This window comes from Thunnus albacares, chromosome 24 (assembly GCF_914725855.1).
Source record: "Thunnus albacares chromosome 24, fThuAlb1.1, whole genome shotgun sequence".
Lineage (NCBI taxonomy): Eukaryota > Metazoa > Chordata > Actinopteri > Scombriformes > Scombridae > Thunnus > Thunnus albacares.
Window position 1 is genome coordinate 3052861 of NC_058129.1, and position 18274 is coordinate 3071134.

The 18274-nt window shown below is 39.4% G+C and overlaps 2 protein-coding genes across 12 annotated transcripts in view; one reads left to right on the plus strand and one right to left on the minus strand.

Annotated features, from left to right (window-relative positions):
- Positions 1-2974: 2974 nt before the first annotated feature.
- On the plus strand, positions 2975-4858 carry LOC122976606 (adenosine receptor A2a-like). The gene is made up of 6 exons (XM_044345179.1): positions 2975-3180; positions 3360-3494; positions 3640-3824; positions 4099-4246; positions 4391-4423; positions 4574-4858. Exons 1-6 carry the CDS (start codon positions 3001-3003, stop codon positions 4856-4858), a joined length of 966 nt encoding a protein of 321 aa, XP_044201114.1. The 5' UTR covers positions 2975-3000.
- Positions 4859-6300: 1442 nt separating this feature from the next.
- dmd (dystrophin) overlaps positions 6301-18274 on the minus strand; it is a 320693-nt gene continuing 308719 nt past the window's right edge. For 9 of the 11 annotated variants that reach the window (XM_044344903.1, XM_044344899.1, XM_044344896.1 and 6 more), the window contains 5 exons: positions 16301-16459; positions 13701-13944; positions 12286-12400; positions 11862-11951; positions 6301-9485 (listed from right to left, as the gene is read on the minus strand). In XM_044344903.1, coding sequence (XP_044200838.1) covers positions 9367-9485; positions 11862-11951; positions 12286-12400; positions 13701-13944; positions 16301-16459 — 727 coding nt within the window. In that variant the 3' untranslated portion in view covers positions 6301-9366. Of the gene's footprint in view, positions 9486-10679; positions 10706-11861; positions 11952-12285; positions 12401-13700; positions 13945-16300; positions 16460-18274 lie in introns of all 11 variants that reach the window. The other 2 variants (XM_044344902.1, XM_044344898.1) reach the window with 1 other exon arrangement.

The window sequence follows — 18274 nt, forward strand, 5'->3', positions numbered from 1 at the left end:
CTTCCGGGTTGGCGTCTTTAAAAAAAAAACAAAAAAAAAACTTTATTAACAACAATAACAAACAGTACGATACATATAGCAGTACAGGGAATATTGGAGAAAATATAAAATAAATTAATCACAAAGACACAAGCATAAATAAAAGTGTACAACGTAAAACGATATTTAATATAAAAAAACAGAGAAATGAATATAATCTTTAAAAGTGAATAAGCAATGTTGCACATCAACTTAAATCTGGCAGGAAACAGTTGTGTCGACATCTAGTGGTGAAAGGAGAGAATGAGCCAGATTATTGATGGGTTTTGTGTGCTCTTGATCTCAACCTAAATAGTACTTAAATAGGCCTATTGTCTGTCAAATAGTGTTATACAGTGGAAATTAAATTAAATTGCAATAACTTTTTTAAGATTTATTGTTGCTTAATTTTTATATAATAATATGAGATGATTATTCTGGTAGGAAAGACAGAAAACTAAGTTCTGCAACACAAATTTAGATTCATTTGGAATTTTCACTAATCTTTTTATTTTTTGTGAAATAAAGGAGGTGAGTTTTCTTTGGAGGTAAGTTTAGAGGGGAATCTCTTTTTGGTGGAACTGTTTATAACTCATAGACATCCGACACATGAGAAGGAGCCCCAAATACACTCTGATTGAATCTGAAAAAGATTGAAAACTCAAGTTTAATCTTTAAAAATGCAGTGCAATTTATAGAACTCATCATATGATATTTCATGAAAAATGTAGGTGTCCAGAAAAGTACCCAGTAACTAAAGTTGTCAAATAGTAAAAAGTACAATATTTTGTTTTGAACTGTATCAGAGTAGAAGAATCAAGTAGCATAAAAGAGGAAACGTATTTTTAACTCAGTTTGTTGAAAAACTACTAAACACAAATCATTATATAATTACAGTATTTTAAACTGTATGTCTTAAAACATATCTAAAGGGGATTTTTACATTTATTTGTTCATTCATTGTCCATTTTGTTATAAACACACTGAAAGAAGTAACTTTAATGAACGATATGATAACACGTCCAGTACTATCCTTGTATCCACTTCACTGTTGAGTGTGCACGTTATTTGTATAAGGTCAATTTTTAAAATTAGATTTTATTTTTGTCATGTGAGTACACTTGATTCTCTTTTTTGTCTTGCATATCATGTGTATCATTCATTCACTTCCCTTGACTGTAATATCACAGATTATTGGACCCTATAAAAGTGTAGCTCATGCGTACATAATTAAAAGTTTAATATGATATGTTTGTTTTGTCTGGAACAGGTTTGAGATTTACGTCAAAGCAGATCCAGAGAAACTGTGGCAACTGCTGCCCTGCATTCAACAGGCTCAGTGTATTCTCTGTTTTATCTTCCATGTAAGAAACAGAGGACAGAAGAAGAGAAGAAGGATGGAAATTAGAGGAAGGTGTGGTTTCATCCCAGCAGATCTCACTTGTCCTGCATCTTTTCAGAGTTCCTTCTCAGTTTGATCTGCACATCAGTGAACTCTGATGTATTGTTTTATTGTGCTGGATGGTCCGGACCTGCCAGACTGCCTGATGACTGATCCAGAAGTATAGTGCAGGTGAGAAACCATCAGAATCCAAACATTTTATCCACCAAACACAATAAATATGTAAGAATTTGTCTCAGTGATATTGGCTTTGAAAGGTTTAGTTTGGATGTCATGTTGAGTGCTGACACATTTTTCTTTGATATGCAGTTTTGCTCTTTTAGTTCTTATTTCTCTTTTATCTTTTATGGTGCAGGAACGGTGCACAACAGCACAACTGCAGAAATCCAGTTTTTGCTCTATGGTTGTATAGTTCATGGTTCTGTATGTAAAATGGCAGATGCAAAATTATGGTTTACATCTTTTTTAATTTGATATATGGAGTCTCTTTAGTTCACCCTATTCATATTTGTGCACAGCAACAGGCTGCAGGGTCAACTCCCAACCAGTATGTGCAAATAGTGAACAGTTGGCTCTGCATGCTTGTGTTTTTGTATGTGTGTGTGTGTGCCGTTGTTGTTGTGATTGTACCTTATCAGGAACAATTTTCACAGATCAGTTGGTTAGGACAAAGACTGCAGGCTGAGCTTCATAACAACCACTGTTCCTCTCTCCCTTCATATCGCTCTTCTTCTCCTCAGTCTGCGTAATCAACGGGAATTTTAGAAGCTCTTTCTTTCTTTTGGCATGAATGTTATACACGTTTACCAGAAACAGAAGGCAAATTAAATGGATGATTTGTACACCTGTTGCATGTGATTTTCTTTGTGTTCCAAAGTAAAATGAAACCAAAGTGGAGAGAACCCATTGTCCTTTAATCAGATTGACACAAATACAACAGTTTTTGAGATTTAAAGAGTTTAAAAGAACAAGAAACTCTGGTTTAACTGGCTCTTCTCAGTATTAGTTCAGCATAATGAGAGTTTACATGAGCCTTTACATATTATACTATGCTTGGTATTGTACAGTATTATATCTATGTATACATACAGAATAACTATGTGTTATCTATTGATTTATATCCTGTCTACTTGTCTGTCCTTGCATAGAGAAAGTATAGTTAAAGGCCCCCTCCATTCAAAAATATGTTTTTCTTCATGTTCCTACAGCTGGATGTTTGAGCTTCTCTGTACAAATTGATGTATGTGCCGATGTGTTTTCACATTCATCTGCTGAAAGTGGAAAGTTTCTCTGTGCTCAGAGATTTTAAGGAGTGGGCCTACAAGCATGATGGTGGACGAAGTTTCTTTCCATTTATTTGAAAATGTGAACTCATTGCTGCTCTACAAGAGGCTGTTCTCTTTCAGTTTGTTTACTGCAGTGCTTTGTGCATTCTTGCTTTAAAATATTATCCTTATACAGTATTATATTTGCACCAGAAGCTTGATATTTATCACTGGGTCAATTAGTAGTTCTAAGACAAAATCTATATCGTGTATACAGGTTTTCCATAACTGTGGAATATCTGTAACCCTGTCATCATGAACGTGACACCTGGAGGCTGTACAGCAGAGATGCCGTATGGATTCCAACCCAGTTTTAAAGGGTTTTATATTGCCAGCGAGCTCATTATCGCTGTGTTTGCCATCATGGGCAACGTCCTGGTCTGCCTGGCTGTTACCAGAAACAAGGAGCTGCGTACTGTCACCAATTACTTCCTGGTGAGGAAATCTGTTTTATTCCTGCCAGGTGGTTATGTACAGTATATACAGCCTGTTCAAATATACAGTAATGAATGAAATGTATTACACATTTTGTGTTTTAGACTAAAATATATGTATACATATGTGGTTTAGGAAAATTAAAAGTACATTTCTAAAGGAGTAATGTGTGTGTGAAGGTATCATTGGCGGTGTCTGACATCCTCGTGGGCTTGGTGGCCATTCCCTGCGCCGTGCTGACAGACCTGGGTCGACCTCGCCATGACTTGCCCCTCTGTCTGGTGCTGCTCAGCATCCTGATGGTGCTCACACAGGTAGCAGCATTTACAGAGACTATAATGGATAAAGAATTTAATTAGTTCTGATAATTAAGGTGGATTTCTGTAGGGCAGGACAGTGAACATTGCATGCAATTATGTTTTTAATGTGATTCTTGAAAAATGCTCCTCTTTCTGCCAGAGCTCCATCCTGAGCCTGCTGGCGGTAGCAGCGGAGCGCTACGTGGCGATCCTCCTGCCCTTCCAGTACCAGCGTATCATGAGCCCCAGGAACGCCTGGCTGGCCCTGCTGGTCACCTGGGGCCTGGGAGTCATCTCTGGATCTGTGCCACTCATGGACTGGAAGAGACAACCAGCAGACTCAAAGTAAGATTCTAAGAGGATGTTGTGGAGAGGAGGGAGAATGGACGGATGAATAGATAACTGAGTAGATGAATGAGTGAATGGGAAGTCATGAATGACTGATAAGAATACAGGATACCCCAAAATTGAGAGATTAATGAATGGATGAATGAATGGGAAGGCTGCAGGATAATGAAATGAATGGATGAATGAATGGAAACATTTCAGGAACATGAAATCAATAGATGAATGAATGAAGGCAGGAAAATATCACATCGCCCCCCTGCTGTCATTCCAGCTACTGCATCTTCACCTGTGTGGTGGACATGAGCTACATGGTGTACTTCAACTTCTTCTGCTGCCTGCTGGTGCCGCTGGTGGCCATGTTCGTCATCTATGGCCACATCTTCCTCACCGTCCGCCGCCAGCTCAGACGCATCGCTGTGGCCAGGGGCACCGCAGGGAACACAGCTGCTGGCTGTGGGAGCTCTGGGACTGTGACAGAGGACACTGGAGTTTCATCTGCTGGGGGAAGCGCAGGAGGTGGAGCAGACACGGGGGCAGGAAGAGGAACCGGCCAACAATCCAAGGAAATGAAGAGTAGATGTGAGGCTGAAGGGAGGGTTTTAAATAGAGCCAGGGAAGAGTCTAGCTTTGGGTCTCTTATTGATACAGAGACTACCACTGTCTTTCCACAACCAGGGATCAGGATGGCCTCAGCTGCTTCTACCAGCCTTGACCCTGCTGACCCCCGTCCAGGAGAGTCCAACCAGGCCAAATCCAACGCCCGCACCCGCCACGAGCTGCAGAAGGCCATCTCCTTGTTCATGGTCCTGTTCCTCTTCATGGTGTGCTGGATGCCCATCCACATCATCAACTGTGTCCTGCTGCTCTGTCCGCAGTGTGAGGTGCCCATGACGCTCACACTTGCAGCCATCTTGCTTTCGCACGCCAACTCAGCCCTCAATCCAATTCTATACGCATACAAGATGAGGTCGTTCAGACACACTCTGATAAGCATGTGGAGAGGAATGTGGAGCTTTAGGGCAAAATGTTAGAGCTTAGTGCTGAGGGTCAGAGCTAGAATGCATAAAACTTCTAAGAGATGAGTGGTCCAAAACTTTGACTCAGTCTAATTATTTGTAGAATGACTTCTGATAAAGAAGCTTCAAGTAACTTTGATCAAAGTGGAAGACTGCAGTGACTCTTTAGTGTTGTAAAATAAGGACTACAACCATGCCAACCCACAATTCCCCACCTCAAGCACTGATCTGCTTCATGTACAGCTTGTCATAATTGAAGCCCAGCTGAAATTAAATTGCATTTGTCTACTACAGCATACATATCTGCTCTATAAATAACTTGTTATCCTTTGGCAAAAAAATCAGAAACCAAAAGAGGGAAATTTATATTTTAACAGCTTAAAGACAGACTATACTTGCTTATAATGCTGTGGTTCCTTTTACACAGGTATACTGTATCATTTAAGCTGCTCCAATTAATATTTTCCATTGACAACAGATCAAATGACCATGTCTAATGTGAAAGGTGTCACTCATAGCAGAGAACCCACAGAGAATTATGACCAGCTAGGCAGTTTCCCCTCAGCGCTACACAGCTTTTTAGCTTCTTTCAGCTCGTTGTTTTGATTTTTATAGCTTATAACTTTATTGTTTAGTTCAGTTTCAGCTTTTCAGTTTTCATTAGACTTGTTTCCAGCAGCAGACTGTCAAAGTTCACAACTAGCTGGTGAACGTAGTGAGGCAATAAACAGCTACAGAGCCAGAGTGAATATTGTACTTCCTTTCATCAGGTGGACACGGGCATGATTCCAAATGAATAATGTTGTTCTGTGTCTGCTGGATGTGGAAATAAGCAACTGTTTGCTAACTAGTTTTCCATAACAACTTTATAAGGTGATACCATGTCAATAAAGTATTTACAACTTTTTGCAGTGGTGAGAAAAAAAGAAAAAAAGAATGTGCCTTTAAAAAAATGAAAGGGCTCCAGCAGAGGTACAGTAATTTATTATATTGTATATCACAGTTGATGTGTATATATTTCACCAGATCAGCAAATTTTAACTTGAAAAAAATAAATGAATAAAAAATATTGTATTAAAGTGACACTAAGCTGTTGCTTCTACTCTGAAGCAGATTGTCAGAGACTTAAAGACAAACATCAGTTTGACAACAGCTGACATCAGTGGTTTTCAGAAAACGCTTCAGTTTCTGTGGAAATATTTTCTTCTACTTTAGAAAAATTAATTTAGTGTTTTATTTCATTTTTATACATTCATATGATTGTTTTCATTGTACACCAAGAATATGGGTGTTCTTGTCCTGTCAGTGTAAAAGTTGTATAATTGAGTTGTACTGTAAACAGACTTTCTATGCAATAGATTTTTAACACTGTTGTTAAATGTGTTTGTGCATTTATACCAAGCATTTAATCTAATCCTGGTGAAAAAATAAACAGCAAATCAAAGAGGCGAGTCAACTCAACATAACTGCGTGCTTTATTGATATACAGTAAAGCATTTTATAATACAGTAGTAAGGCATATATTTGGTGGAATCTGATATGTTGTGAAGTATTGACGCGTTATTGGAAAAATGATGTGACAATGAAAAGTTAGAAATGAAAAAAACAAACAAAGAAATCAATCAAATTCAGTGTCTGGATCAAAACGAAAACCTCTTGGATCATGCTGCAAGAATATGATGGCAAAAACACACGTGTGTATAACGCCGTGATGCTCACCGCGGACTTCTCTGAGTGGTTATACATTAAATTAGGATGGATTTTATTTAGTCACACATGCTAATATCGTAACACCTCACACAGCACAAAACAAAATACCCTTTTAACCAAAGACAAAATGTAACACTCTTAGAATGAACACACACAGAAAACAATATCTAGTATGTTCCAGGTATGACAGTAGTGCACACTGATTCATTTGATTTGTGTAAAATGTTTTTATACTTGAGTCATATAAAATCTCTGATATAGATGAGAAATGCAGTGAATGCATCTAAAACATTCAGATTTGAGGCTCCTACAGTGCAGTAGAACATGTACGGAGCGATTAGGATATCTGACGTGAATCAATCAGCCAGTAATAATCAATTAATAATCAACAATCTGAGAGGAGTGCAGGATTGAGTACAGTAGAGAAATTGTCTCCGAACCGGACTTGGACAATTCACACGAGGTAGAGCTTGCGTTACTGGGCTTCCTAGAACTCAAATATTTGTTCCTCAAAAATAATCTCAAGCTAGCAGCCTTGTAACACTGTAGTGCTCAGATTCTAATTAAAAATTCATAAAACATTCCTCTAAGTTCCTCTTACAGTACTTTTGACAGGGAGAGACTGTCAACTTATAAACCAATACAGTGTACTGTATGTACTCAACAGGCCTTAAAAAGACACTTTCAGAGCATCTTAGTGATAGAATTAAAATCCTCACTTTACATGTCAGTGCAAGAATCAGGAAGATTTGCTTTTTGCATCCAACTGCACTCCAAAATGTATTTTTCAAAGATTCTGTCAAGGCCCGATGCAGAACTGAAGATGACATAAAAAATGCAGCTCTAATCTTCTTCTACAAGGATAATCATCAAATTAACAAAGTTATGCTGGCTACAGAGAATACTGAGAAGATGTTATTTTCACATCTGTGACTGAAGAAGCCACTTGAAACATCAGTTAAAGGTACCTGTGGAATTTTGTTTTGGTAAACAAGGTCATGATTACAGTTTTTCACCAAATCACATTGTGTGTATTCTTAAGGACTAAAAAAACATGTTGAATATATTTCCTTCCTCAGAGATCATACTCAGAATCCATATTTTGAAGGACTGGAAACCTGCCTTATTTATTACCATTTTTGTTAGCTTGCAGTCTTCTTCTTCACTGCCATTGTTTGTACATTGCTACGTTACTTGGCGCGGACCGCCACCAACTGTCAATAAGTGGAATAGCATAAAACAATCTGCAATTTATTAACTTGACTCTTAAAAACATTGCTCCATAGCATAAATAGCTGGGTACACTCCTAATGACTTTACACATGAAGAACTTTTACTCCTCATGGGAAATGCTACTCAACATATCTAAACAGTTGTATGATACTGTGTAACTCTAGTCAGGGTTATCATAGGCAGTATCCAACAGTTCTGGAGCTAAAAGTCAGCATATCTCAGCCTCTGCTGCTTTGATTTTGATTTTCTTTTTCAGTCTGTTTCTTAGCGCAGCTTTATGGAAGAGCAACACTAAATCACTGGAGTACCTCTTTGAATATGCATGGCCAAACATACTATGACTCAGCTCAGTTGCAGCTTTTCTCACAGCTGTTGGAGTAAAGTAACATTTACATCAAGTCTGGAAGATAATGCCAAAAAATACTTGCTTGTGGCCTAAAATATAATAATAATATTTCAAACAGGGACAGGCCATGGTAAATGCAGGTTGAACTTTTCTGTTATTAATAAATAACATGGATATTACTTACAGTTTGTACTTTATCACCATTTCATGGATTGTTTTTGCACTGTTCAAGAAAAAAAAAAGATTTAAGCTTAGTTTTTTTTTAAATGACTAATAACAAATGATGTGCATCTAATAATTTCCTTTTACATGCATTATGTTTCAAGTGACCTTGTTGACATGTCTCAGTTCTGAATCGCGCCTTTTACTCTGTCTGTCTGTGCACACAGTACACTGAGCTGAAAACAAATACAGGTATAAAATCTGTTGCCATAGAGATGTTAACAATGGGGAAGATGAATAGATGGATGGATGGATGGATGGACGGGCGGACGGATGAGTAAATGATTGAATAATTCAAATATAACATGAGGTTTGTCAGCCAAAGCAAAAAAAAAAAAAAAAAAAAGCTGTAATGTTATGTGGAAGTTAGGCACCACCACACACACTCTCTGTCTCTCTCTCTCTCTCACACACACACACACAGTCACACACAAACTCACACAGTCATACACAAACTCACACACAGTCTCACAGACAACGTACTGTAAAGATCCAGGATGCCTGCATTACCTTGACAGTAGTGTACGCTGTTATAGAAAGACATTTTCCTCTTAGAAAGCACCCTTATGATTTACAATCATTCTTTTTTTTGATACAAATGTCTGAAATGCTTTTGCTGTTTCCCCAAATTACAAAGAGATGGCAAATATACGACCACACTGAACACACTTATTTGTATCTCATCTTTCTTTGTCTCCCCCCTCCCCCCCCCACTCCTGTTTTATACAATTGCATAGAAGTTTAAAAACCAGCCTCTGTTAATAATAAAACAACTTCAGGACGTTTTAAGAAACTACTGAAATCTACAAGTTATAATGTTTTTTTTTTCTTTTGTTTTTTACGCGTCGTTGCTGGAACCGCAATCCTTCACAAAAATAGACGTTATATATTCTCTTTGTAAACTGTGTTTCCAATCCAGTTGTTTTGACTAGAAAAGCATGCGATAGGTAGGGAGGGAGGGGGAGGAGGGAGGGAGGGAGGAGGCAGGAAGTAAGGTTGGGCAGGGGCGGGATCAGAAGGGCAGGGCCTCGTGCTGTTCGGCGCTCTGCTCGTCTGTCATCACGTTGACCAGTGACTCCATGGCGCGGCCCAGATCATCGGCCATGTGGAACAAACTGCCAATGCTGGGACCTGGAGAGAGAGAGAGAGAGAAGTAGTAGTGATGCACACTGCAGGTTAACACAAGCTGACAGACATATGACAGGAAAAGTGACGACGCCACGAAAAAGATCTATTGACAACCTTTTTTTTTACATTAGTCGTACTAAACTAATGTAACATTATGAAGGGCTGTGGATGTTGAGATTCCCAAAAGTGTTTCTAGTGTGACCAAGTGTGATTTATGAAGTGTAGCCAAACGGTGATTTGTCGTGCACTATGCAGCATGTTCTGCCTGCAGCCTTACAAAAACAACCCTATGATGCTATTTGCATCATAAAACATTAAAGTCAAGCCAACTTCCTTCCCTTTGTGTAAGTTTTATATCAGCTCAGTTTCAGATCTCTAAATCTCTGCCCACATCTCTGAATAAAAAAATAAAAAAAATAAAAACATCAGTGTAGTGAAAACAACATGGCATTTCAGTCTGGTTATCAGTCTACAATAGCTCCCTCAGTGTGCAGAATTAGAACACAAAGAGACAAACAGCCATGTGTTAACATTCATTATTAAACTCAGATTCTGCTCTAAATTATATCACAAATAAATGTGCTTTTTTAGTTTTTTAGTCAAAACTATTCTCACATACAGGAAACGTTGTTGGATGGTTTTTTTAATGTTTACCCATAAGAAATTCATGTTTAAGAAACAATGTTCCACAAAACAATTTCTATCACATTAAATTGTGGCTGCATCTTACTGTGAACCTCATTCAAGTGTAACATTCACACAGTGTGAAATGTACACACAGACACACATGGCAGGCTGCAACAGTAACACACACTCTACTCCCCGCTGTGAGGAAGAGAGCAGTGGTGTGAGACAGGACAGAGAAGGGAGAGGAAATTAAAGACTGAAGGAGGAGGGGTTGGCAGATATTTGCTTTTTTTCCACTGCATCACTGTGCCGTGACGTCTCCACTCTGCCATAATGTCTCTCTGCTGGATGCTTTGTGCACACTTCTATTGGCTATAACAGAGCCAAAAAATTCAATATCAATATTAATCCAATTCTGTTTATTATGACTTTACTATGTATGTTCTAGTTGAAGTACAGATGGTGATGCTGGTGGCCAGAGGTGGTACAGATGTGATGCTTGTGCAGTGGGAATACACAGAGAGGTGGAAAACAAAGAAGAAGGTGGAAAGAGAAAGTTGAGCCACTAACCTTTCATGGGTGTCCCCTTCTCCCTCCTGGCTCATGGAGAAAAGGAGGAAAAGAAGAAAAGAAAGGAAGAAAGAGGAAAAATCAGCCTTGTCTCAGTAATGGAGAGGAAGAGAGATGTCTGAAGGGCAAGAAACGCTTCACTTAAGGCTAACAGCTATAATACACTGCAATACAGTTTAGTGAGAGCATAAAAAATACAATATACAACCTTTCCACTCTCACATATATTGGTATAGAGCATGATGAAGTGCCTTGAAACGAGGGTGACACAGATAACATCTAATGAAGGCTACATTCTGACACTTTATCAACAAAAGCTCTCTTTTTCTTCCCCTATTTTCATTTATTTACTTATTGTTTACATATTTAATTTAACTTATTTTGCTTATTTTTAAATATTGATTTTTCTTCTTATTATTTACTTTGTTCTATTTTAGGACAAACATGAAAAGTTCTCATCAGAGAGTCGGTGTATGACTGGTGATGCTCTCCTGAACGTGACTGAAAGTTTTAATCCTTAAGATTGATATCTCGGGAGATCTGGTGACACCTGTGGTTACCATGGTAACATCTGGTGCGGTTTAACAGTCCAGCAAACATCCTTGAACAGCTACTTTGTCAGAAATGCAGCAAAAGAGCAGCTGTTGTGTCTGTTTACAGTGCAGCAGAACATTACTTTGCAATTACAACTGTAATCCAGCAGCAATAAGAAGCACTATATAGAGATGGTTATAGGCTGTAAATACATGAATAAAATAGAGTTTATTGGGTGAATAAAAATCACTGTGGAAGAGAACAGTATGCACCTTTCATAACCTGCTTTCTTTAGGCTACAGCCACCTGTAGAGCTTATATAACACACCCCCACCGTTAATGTTTGCTAATTAGACGAGTTACACTTTTAATGAGCTCAAACTGTCTAACTTTTATATTTTCTCATAGTTGATAGCCTAAAGGAAAGCTTCACTTAAAAGGTTAAATTCAAAAACATTCTTTTATCCTTCCAAGGAAGAAAACAGAACTTTAATCAGATCACAACAAATCAGATCCTTTCTGCCTCCAGGAACGGGGACGACTGTCTGAGCAAAGATACTTTATCACTGCAGATACTTATCTGACTTCTCAGCCTGAAATGAAATAAAAACTGGATATTGTTTACAAAAACAAATTGACATTCCATACCCTGGCTATGAGGGAAAGAATTGTTGAGCTGTTCCATCACTTCCTCCAGCCCAGATGCATCTTGGGAAGGGCTGGACAGCTCATCATCACCTGGAACAGGAAGGGGGGGGGGAGGCAGAGAGAGAGAGAGATGAAGCTTTTTCTACTTTCTGAATCCTGGCTAGTAAAATAATGCCCAGTCACATTGGTTAAGTGTTTGGGAAGTGTGAACACAATATGTTATGTAACAGAGCATTGTAGTCTGATGTCAAACAACGTCCAACAGCGTGGTCTCTGCAAGCTGTGAAATCACACTCTATTTATATCCTCCATGCTTTTAAAAGGGTGGATGCAAATTAAAGGATTTAAGTGGGAGAGTGTGTGTGTGTGTGTGTGTGTGTGTGTGTGTGTGTGTGTGTGTGTGTGTGTGTGTGTGTATTCTTACCCATTGTATCAGTAGTCTGGCTGGCAGCCACACGGAGCAGAGGGAGGGAGGAGTCGGAGCGCTGGGACGAGGTGGAGGGAGAGGACAGAGCTGTGCCGTTCACCTTGGAATCCGTCTGAGACACACACACACACACACACACACACACACACACACACACACACACACATTAGATACACAACAAATTGGCAACCGTGCCACCCAGCTTAATTAGAAGAGTCAAAAGGGAAGTGGAGTGTATGTGTGGGAGTGGGGAGTTGGCCAGATACTCTGTCAGCTGTTACTGGCAGTCAGTCAGACAGTGTGGAGGAAGCAGCGAAGCCTGAGCTCTGAGTTCACGTCAACTCTGAGACTTTGAGACTGAGCTTTTTATTGTATGTAGAGAGAAAGATGGAGAACCAAATGCAACAAAGTTCCCCAGCTGGACTTGAACTGCATCATCCCTGGTTTGAGTCCTGCCTGGGAACCTTTTAACAGCTGATGCTGAGAAAGAGGAAGAGGTGGTTTTTTCATCTTTTTTGATCATAACAGCCTAGTGAGGGATTTGAAGCAGCTTTATTCAGGTTTGACAAACTCACATGATCAAATTGAGAGACTTTTAAATAACTTTTTATGTTTTGTTTGGTGAATATTTGATTTGACGGAACAACAAGATACAAGTCAATATCAGACATTTATGGTCTCATTTTGAACTCAGGATATGGTAAAGAAATGAACCAACTACTAGAGTTGATGGACTCATCAGGGACAATGATATAAATAAGTCCAGGACTGACAGAGTCTGATATGCTGTATTTAATAATATATTAGAGGTTGTCAAAACCTAAACCTGACAGGTCTAAAGTCACTAGTCAGTGCTCGTGGATAATAGTTATCCTCATCATCAGATTTGCAGCAATTATGAGTAAAAGACAAATGCTTGTATATAATTTCATAGTATTTTCTATGCTCACATACACAGCTATGAATGCACCAAATCTAACAGAATGTAATATTCTCCAGAACAGTTTTACCTATCCTCCCACATCATAACAGTGCAGAGTCACTCACTGCCTACAGCGCCTAATGATGCACACCTGTTTTCACTATCACTAATTAAGCAGATGATCTGCCCTAACATCACAAACCCACTCACAGCAGGCCCCAAGCCCTTCAACAAAATCTAACACTGTGTTATGCAAAACTTAACATGCAAATGCAAAACTTGCATTCTGTTACTTGTGTAATATGAGTGAATAACAGATGAAGTGAAACGTTAGACTGATTTAACACGCACAGAAAAAACCTGATGATGTTTGGAACGAGGGCTTAGTGGAAAAGGAGAAGAGCAACCTTTATATTTGTCAATTTAAAAAAATGTTAAACAAGTGAACGGATGTGTGTAATCCGGATCAAAGTATACTCATTACATGTACCTGCTCCAGTAGCTGTCTCAGCCTGTGCAGTTGGGACTCCAGCTGTTTGTTGTGGTCCTCCAGGATCTGCATTCGGGCTTCCAGACGACCTTTGTGCTGTCGCAGCAGTTTGGCCTCTGCGATTAGCTCGGCGTCGCGTGCGCTCTGCGGTGACACCGGGAGCATCTCCGGGGGCGACGGCAGCGGGGACAAGCCCTTCCTGTCGTGGGCCTTCTTCAGACGGTCGTACTCGGATTGCAGCTTCCTGCAGAGAGGACAGCGGAGGAATCAATGGACTGCTTCTAGCACCGTGTGAAATATTAAACTCCCACTGCTTAGGACAGAAGCTGAACTTTTGTTTTATTGATTGTCGAGGAGAACCTAGCAAAACAGATAAATTATACAGTAAATATAACACACCAGCTAAAGTACACTTATCTTTTTCCTTTAGAATCAACAAATCATAATAACAAACTAAAGCAGAGAGATACAAACAGTAGATGACAGAAAAGAGTGCAACAGTTAAACAAGGCTAGTTGGGTGATATGAGTTTTATCTAAGCTGTGTATTAATTGTACGTTTATTAAGCCTTCACTAGTGTCACTAGTCACAAGAAGGCATGGGTATTGTTAGGATTTTATCAATAATACTACTCTTATTGATAATCCTTATTGGTATGCTCGCATAAGTATTCACCTCCCCGGACATTTTGTCATGTTACAATCATAAATTAAATGGATTTTATTGGGGTTGTATGTAACGGACCAACACAAAACAGTCCGTCATTTAGAAGTTGGGGGGGAATATTACATGGTTTTCAAAATAAAAATCTGAAAAGTGTTGAGTGCATATGTATTCACCCCCTTTGCTGTGAAAGCCCTAAATAAGGCTAAATAAGTGCAACCACGTGCCTTCAGAGGTCACGTAGTTAGTTCAATAGAGTCCACCTGTGTATATATTATTCACCTCAATATAAATACACCTGTACTGTGCATACCTCAGAGTTTGTTTGAGAACATTACTAAACAAACATCATGTAGACCAAGAAGCTCACCGAACAGGTCTGGAATAAACTTGTGGAAAAGTACACAGCAGGGTTAGGTTATAAAAACATATCCTAAGCTTTGAATATCTCATGGAGCAGCGTTAAATCTAATCCACCTAAACTGACAACTATTAGTCGTGCACTCCACAAATCTGGCCTTTATGGAAGAGTGGTGAGAAGAAAGCTGTTGCTGAAAAGAAGTCATGAGAAATCCCATTTGGAGTTTGCCACAAGCCATGTGGGAGACACAGCACACATGTGGAGGAAGGTACTCTGGTCAGATGAGACCGAAATTGAACTTTTTGGCCCTAGTGCAAAACGCTATGTGTGGCGAGAAAGCCAACACTGCACATCATCCTGAGTGAAACACGGCGGTGGCAGCATCATGCTGTGAGGATGCTTTCTATCAGCAGGTACTGGGAGACTGGTCAGGATTGAGGGCAAGATGGATGGAGCCAAATATGAGGCAATTCTTGAAGAAAACCTGTTTCAGTCTGTAAGTGAGACAGGGGCAGAGGTTCACCTTCCAGCAGGACAATGACCCTTACAGCCACAACTACACTGGAATGTTTTAAGGCAAAGAATGTTAATGTCTTAAGAAAGGCCCAGACCTCAATCCAATTGAGAATCTGTGGCGAGACTTGAAAATTGCTGTTCACAGACTGTCTCCATGCAGTCTGACTGAGCTTGAGTTATTTGCCAGGATGAATGGGCAAAAATTGCAGTCTGTAGATGTGCAACGCTGGCAGAGACATACCCCAAAAGACTTGCTGCTGTGTTTGCAGTTAAAGGTGGTTTTACTGAGTATTGACTCAGGGGGTGAATTGTTACATTCAACAGATGTTTGCTTTTTTTTGTTTGTGGCACAACAAAAAGTATTTTACACCATGAAGCACTATGCATGTTCTGTTGATAAATGGTAAAAAGCCCAGTAAAATGAATTCCAGGTTATAACAGAGCAAAATGTGAAAAAGTCCATGGAGGGTGAATGCAAGGCACTGTACAAACCTACAATCTCAATAAATGAAATAAGATTCTGGACATAAAAACACTAAGTGTAGATTGAACATAGTGAAATCAGTCACTGTCACTCATCCATCATGTCCTCTGTCATCCTCCCTATGCTGATGATGTGAACAGATTCACTGCCTGGAAGGTACAGCTGGTGGAGGGGGGAGGGGCTGGTTTCTCAGCCAGAAAGTCAACAAGAATTAGACTAATGTTAAGATCCCTGGATAATCGGGATAAACAGATAATGGTAGATAGGAGACAATAGACAAATCAGTTGAACATATCACTTTTCTATCATGTAAGCTTGATAAACAGGGGTTTTAATAAATTACTCTTATTGGCTTTTTACTTGCGAGGGTTTTATTGCACTTTCAGTACCGAGCTCAAGTTACAGTCTCACTTTAAGGACGCCTAAAACTGAATATACAGTTTCAAGAAATACACAAACTATTTGGAAGCTGCAAGCTGCTTGTTGTTTATGCAAATCAGGTCACTTTGGGCAACTGATCCTATTTAAGTTAGAGCCCAGTTAAGATAACTGGGGTAAATAAATGATGCCACTGACCTGTTCTCCTGCTCCAGGTCATTGAGGACCCTCTCCAGCTCTCCCTTCTCCTCCGTTTCCATGGAGATGAGGATCTGGGCTGGGCTACGGGGCTGGCTGAGAGGAGAGCCTTGGTTCAGAGACTGGCAGTAGTGCTGGATCAACATGTGCTCGTCATCGCTGCAAACGCACACACACACACACGCCAAACACACCCACCAGTGATGGGCAGACATACACACATTCACATGGTTGCAAAAATGCATACACACACACACACACACACACACACACAGAGGAGGAAAATGGAGAAAAAGAAAATCAGCAAGTGGATGAAACAGCAGCAGTGACACAGGACTGCACCACAGAAGAAGAGTGTAAAACACAGCAGGGACAGAGAAAGGGCCAGGGTGTCGTCTTCACAACACATTTGTCCTGAACTCTATTTGGAACGCTGGATTTCGGAGCGATTCGATTGGCTACGCTCTGCCAACTGTGAGCGTTGAGGCGCGCGGCCCGAGATGTTTGGGAGGGTTTTAATAAAGCCAGGTATTTAGATGCCGCTGTGTTCACTGCGCCGCTTTCAGGTCGGCCAATCCTCCATTCTAAATACTAACAGAGCTGCAGATATGTGCTGCTTAAACAACAAATCCCCTTCAAGATAACTGCTGACTTGAAAGTAAAACTCATTATGGGAAGGGAGTGTAGCTGGCCCGGTTCAAAACGGCCCCTGGGTGCTCTCTGCTCATCTTTTATGCTTCATCAACCAAGCTGCATTTTACAAGTTATGTTGATGTGTTACACTGGAGAAATTCTTTACTTTTTATTTTAAATTATGGGCTTTTTATCTAGCAGGTTAAATTCAATGTGCATCTTTCATACATGCTAGTCATTCAAACTTTTACTCTTATTATCTCTGAAAGATATTCATGTTGCAGCGAGGCGAAAGACAGAACGCACACAGACATGAATATGAGATACGTAACATACTAAAATACATACTAATCTTTGGGCTTGATGCTCTATTAGCAATTGTGATGGCAACTTCTGAGCGTTGTTTACTGTCCACACTTGTTCAACTCAAGTTTTATGGAACATTTTGTGTTATTTTACCTTCATTTGCATGCTTCCAGCTTCACAGAATTTATATTTTCAGACAGGAGGAGCAGACCTTAACAGCTACTGTGTATTTTTTTTACCCTCTAATTTCCTTGTAATGCTGTTTTTTATTTTTCTATTTCACTGTGCTGATTGACTGTAAACTGGCATGTAGTGGTAACAAGCTTCAAGACAGCTGGCTGTCAGTATAGAGAGTCTGTGTGTGTCAGGAGTTTAAGACAGAGCAGATTAAGCGGCTTGTTGTTTATTATTTAATTTAGAAATATCAAAAGTTAAAAAAGTGATGTCTTATTTTTTATTTTTATTTTGCCTGACTAGTCAAAATATCTGATGGTTTTAAATTTATAATGATTTCAACCTGTAGCTGGAAGCAATAAATGTGATAAACAATGTAGAGCATTTTCTATATTAATGTTTGCCTCCTATTGTCAAAATGATCAAATGGCTATGTTGTAGAGTTTAGAGTGCTGCAGGTGATCAGTAACACCGATACACAAAATAAAAACCTTAACAGAATTTGTGAGTTTCAACTGGAGGCTCTGGCTTTTCAAAATTACAGTTACAGCGGTTTCAGGGGTATACGCAGAGAAATTGAGAAGAGTAATGCTCACATAGGCCAAGATTGTCATCAACTCAACACCTGCCAGTTTGTTTATGTCCCTCTCTCTGTTCCGTGTTTAAAAGAATCTCTTTGCGGGTGCTAACTACAACATTTTTTTTAGAAAGGGGAATCAGGGAAAGCAAATGCATGGTCACAGTGATGACTTTAAACAGATTACAAATATATATGAATACATGAATGCTACTTTGTGATAAGAAGTGTGACGGAGGACAAATACAGTCTATTATTGCATATATACATCGTATCAGAAAATC

What these genes read in the sequence shown, in the direction of transcription:
- LOC122976606 (XM_044345179.1), top strand. Translation starts at nt 3,001, where the DNA reads ATGAACGTGACACCTGGAGGCTGTACAGCAGAGATGCCGTATGGATTC. An exon ending in TCCTGATGGTGCTCACACAG is followed by an intron (nt 3,495 to 3,639) that starts GTAGCAGCATTT and finishes TCTTTCTGCCAG; the next exon opens with AGCTCCATCCTGAGCCTGCT. An exon ending in AGCTCAGACGCATCGCTGTG is followed by an intron (nt 4,247 to 4,390) that starts GCCAGGGGCACC and finishes CAACAATCCAAG; the next exon opens with GAAATGAAGAGTAGATGTGA.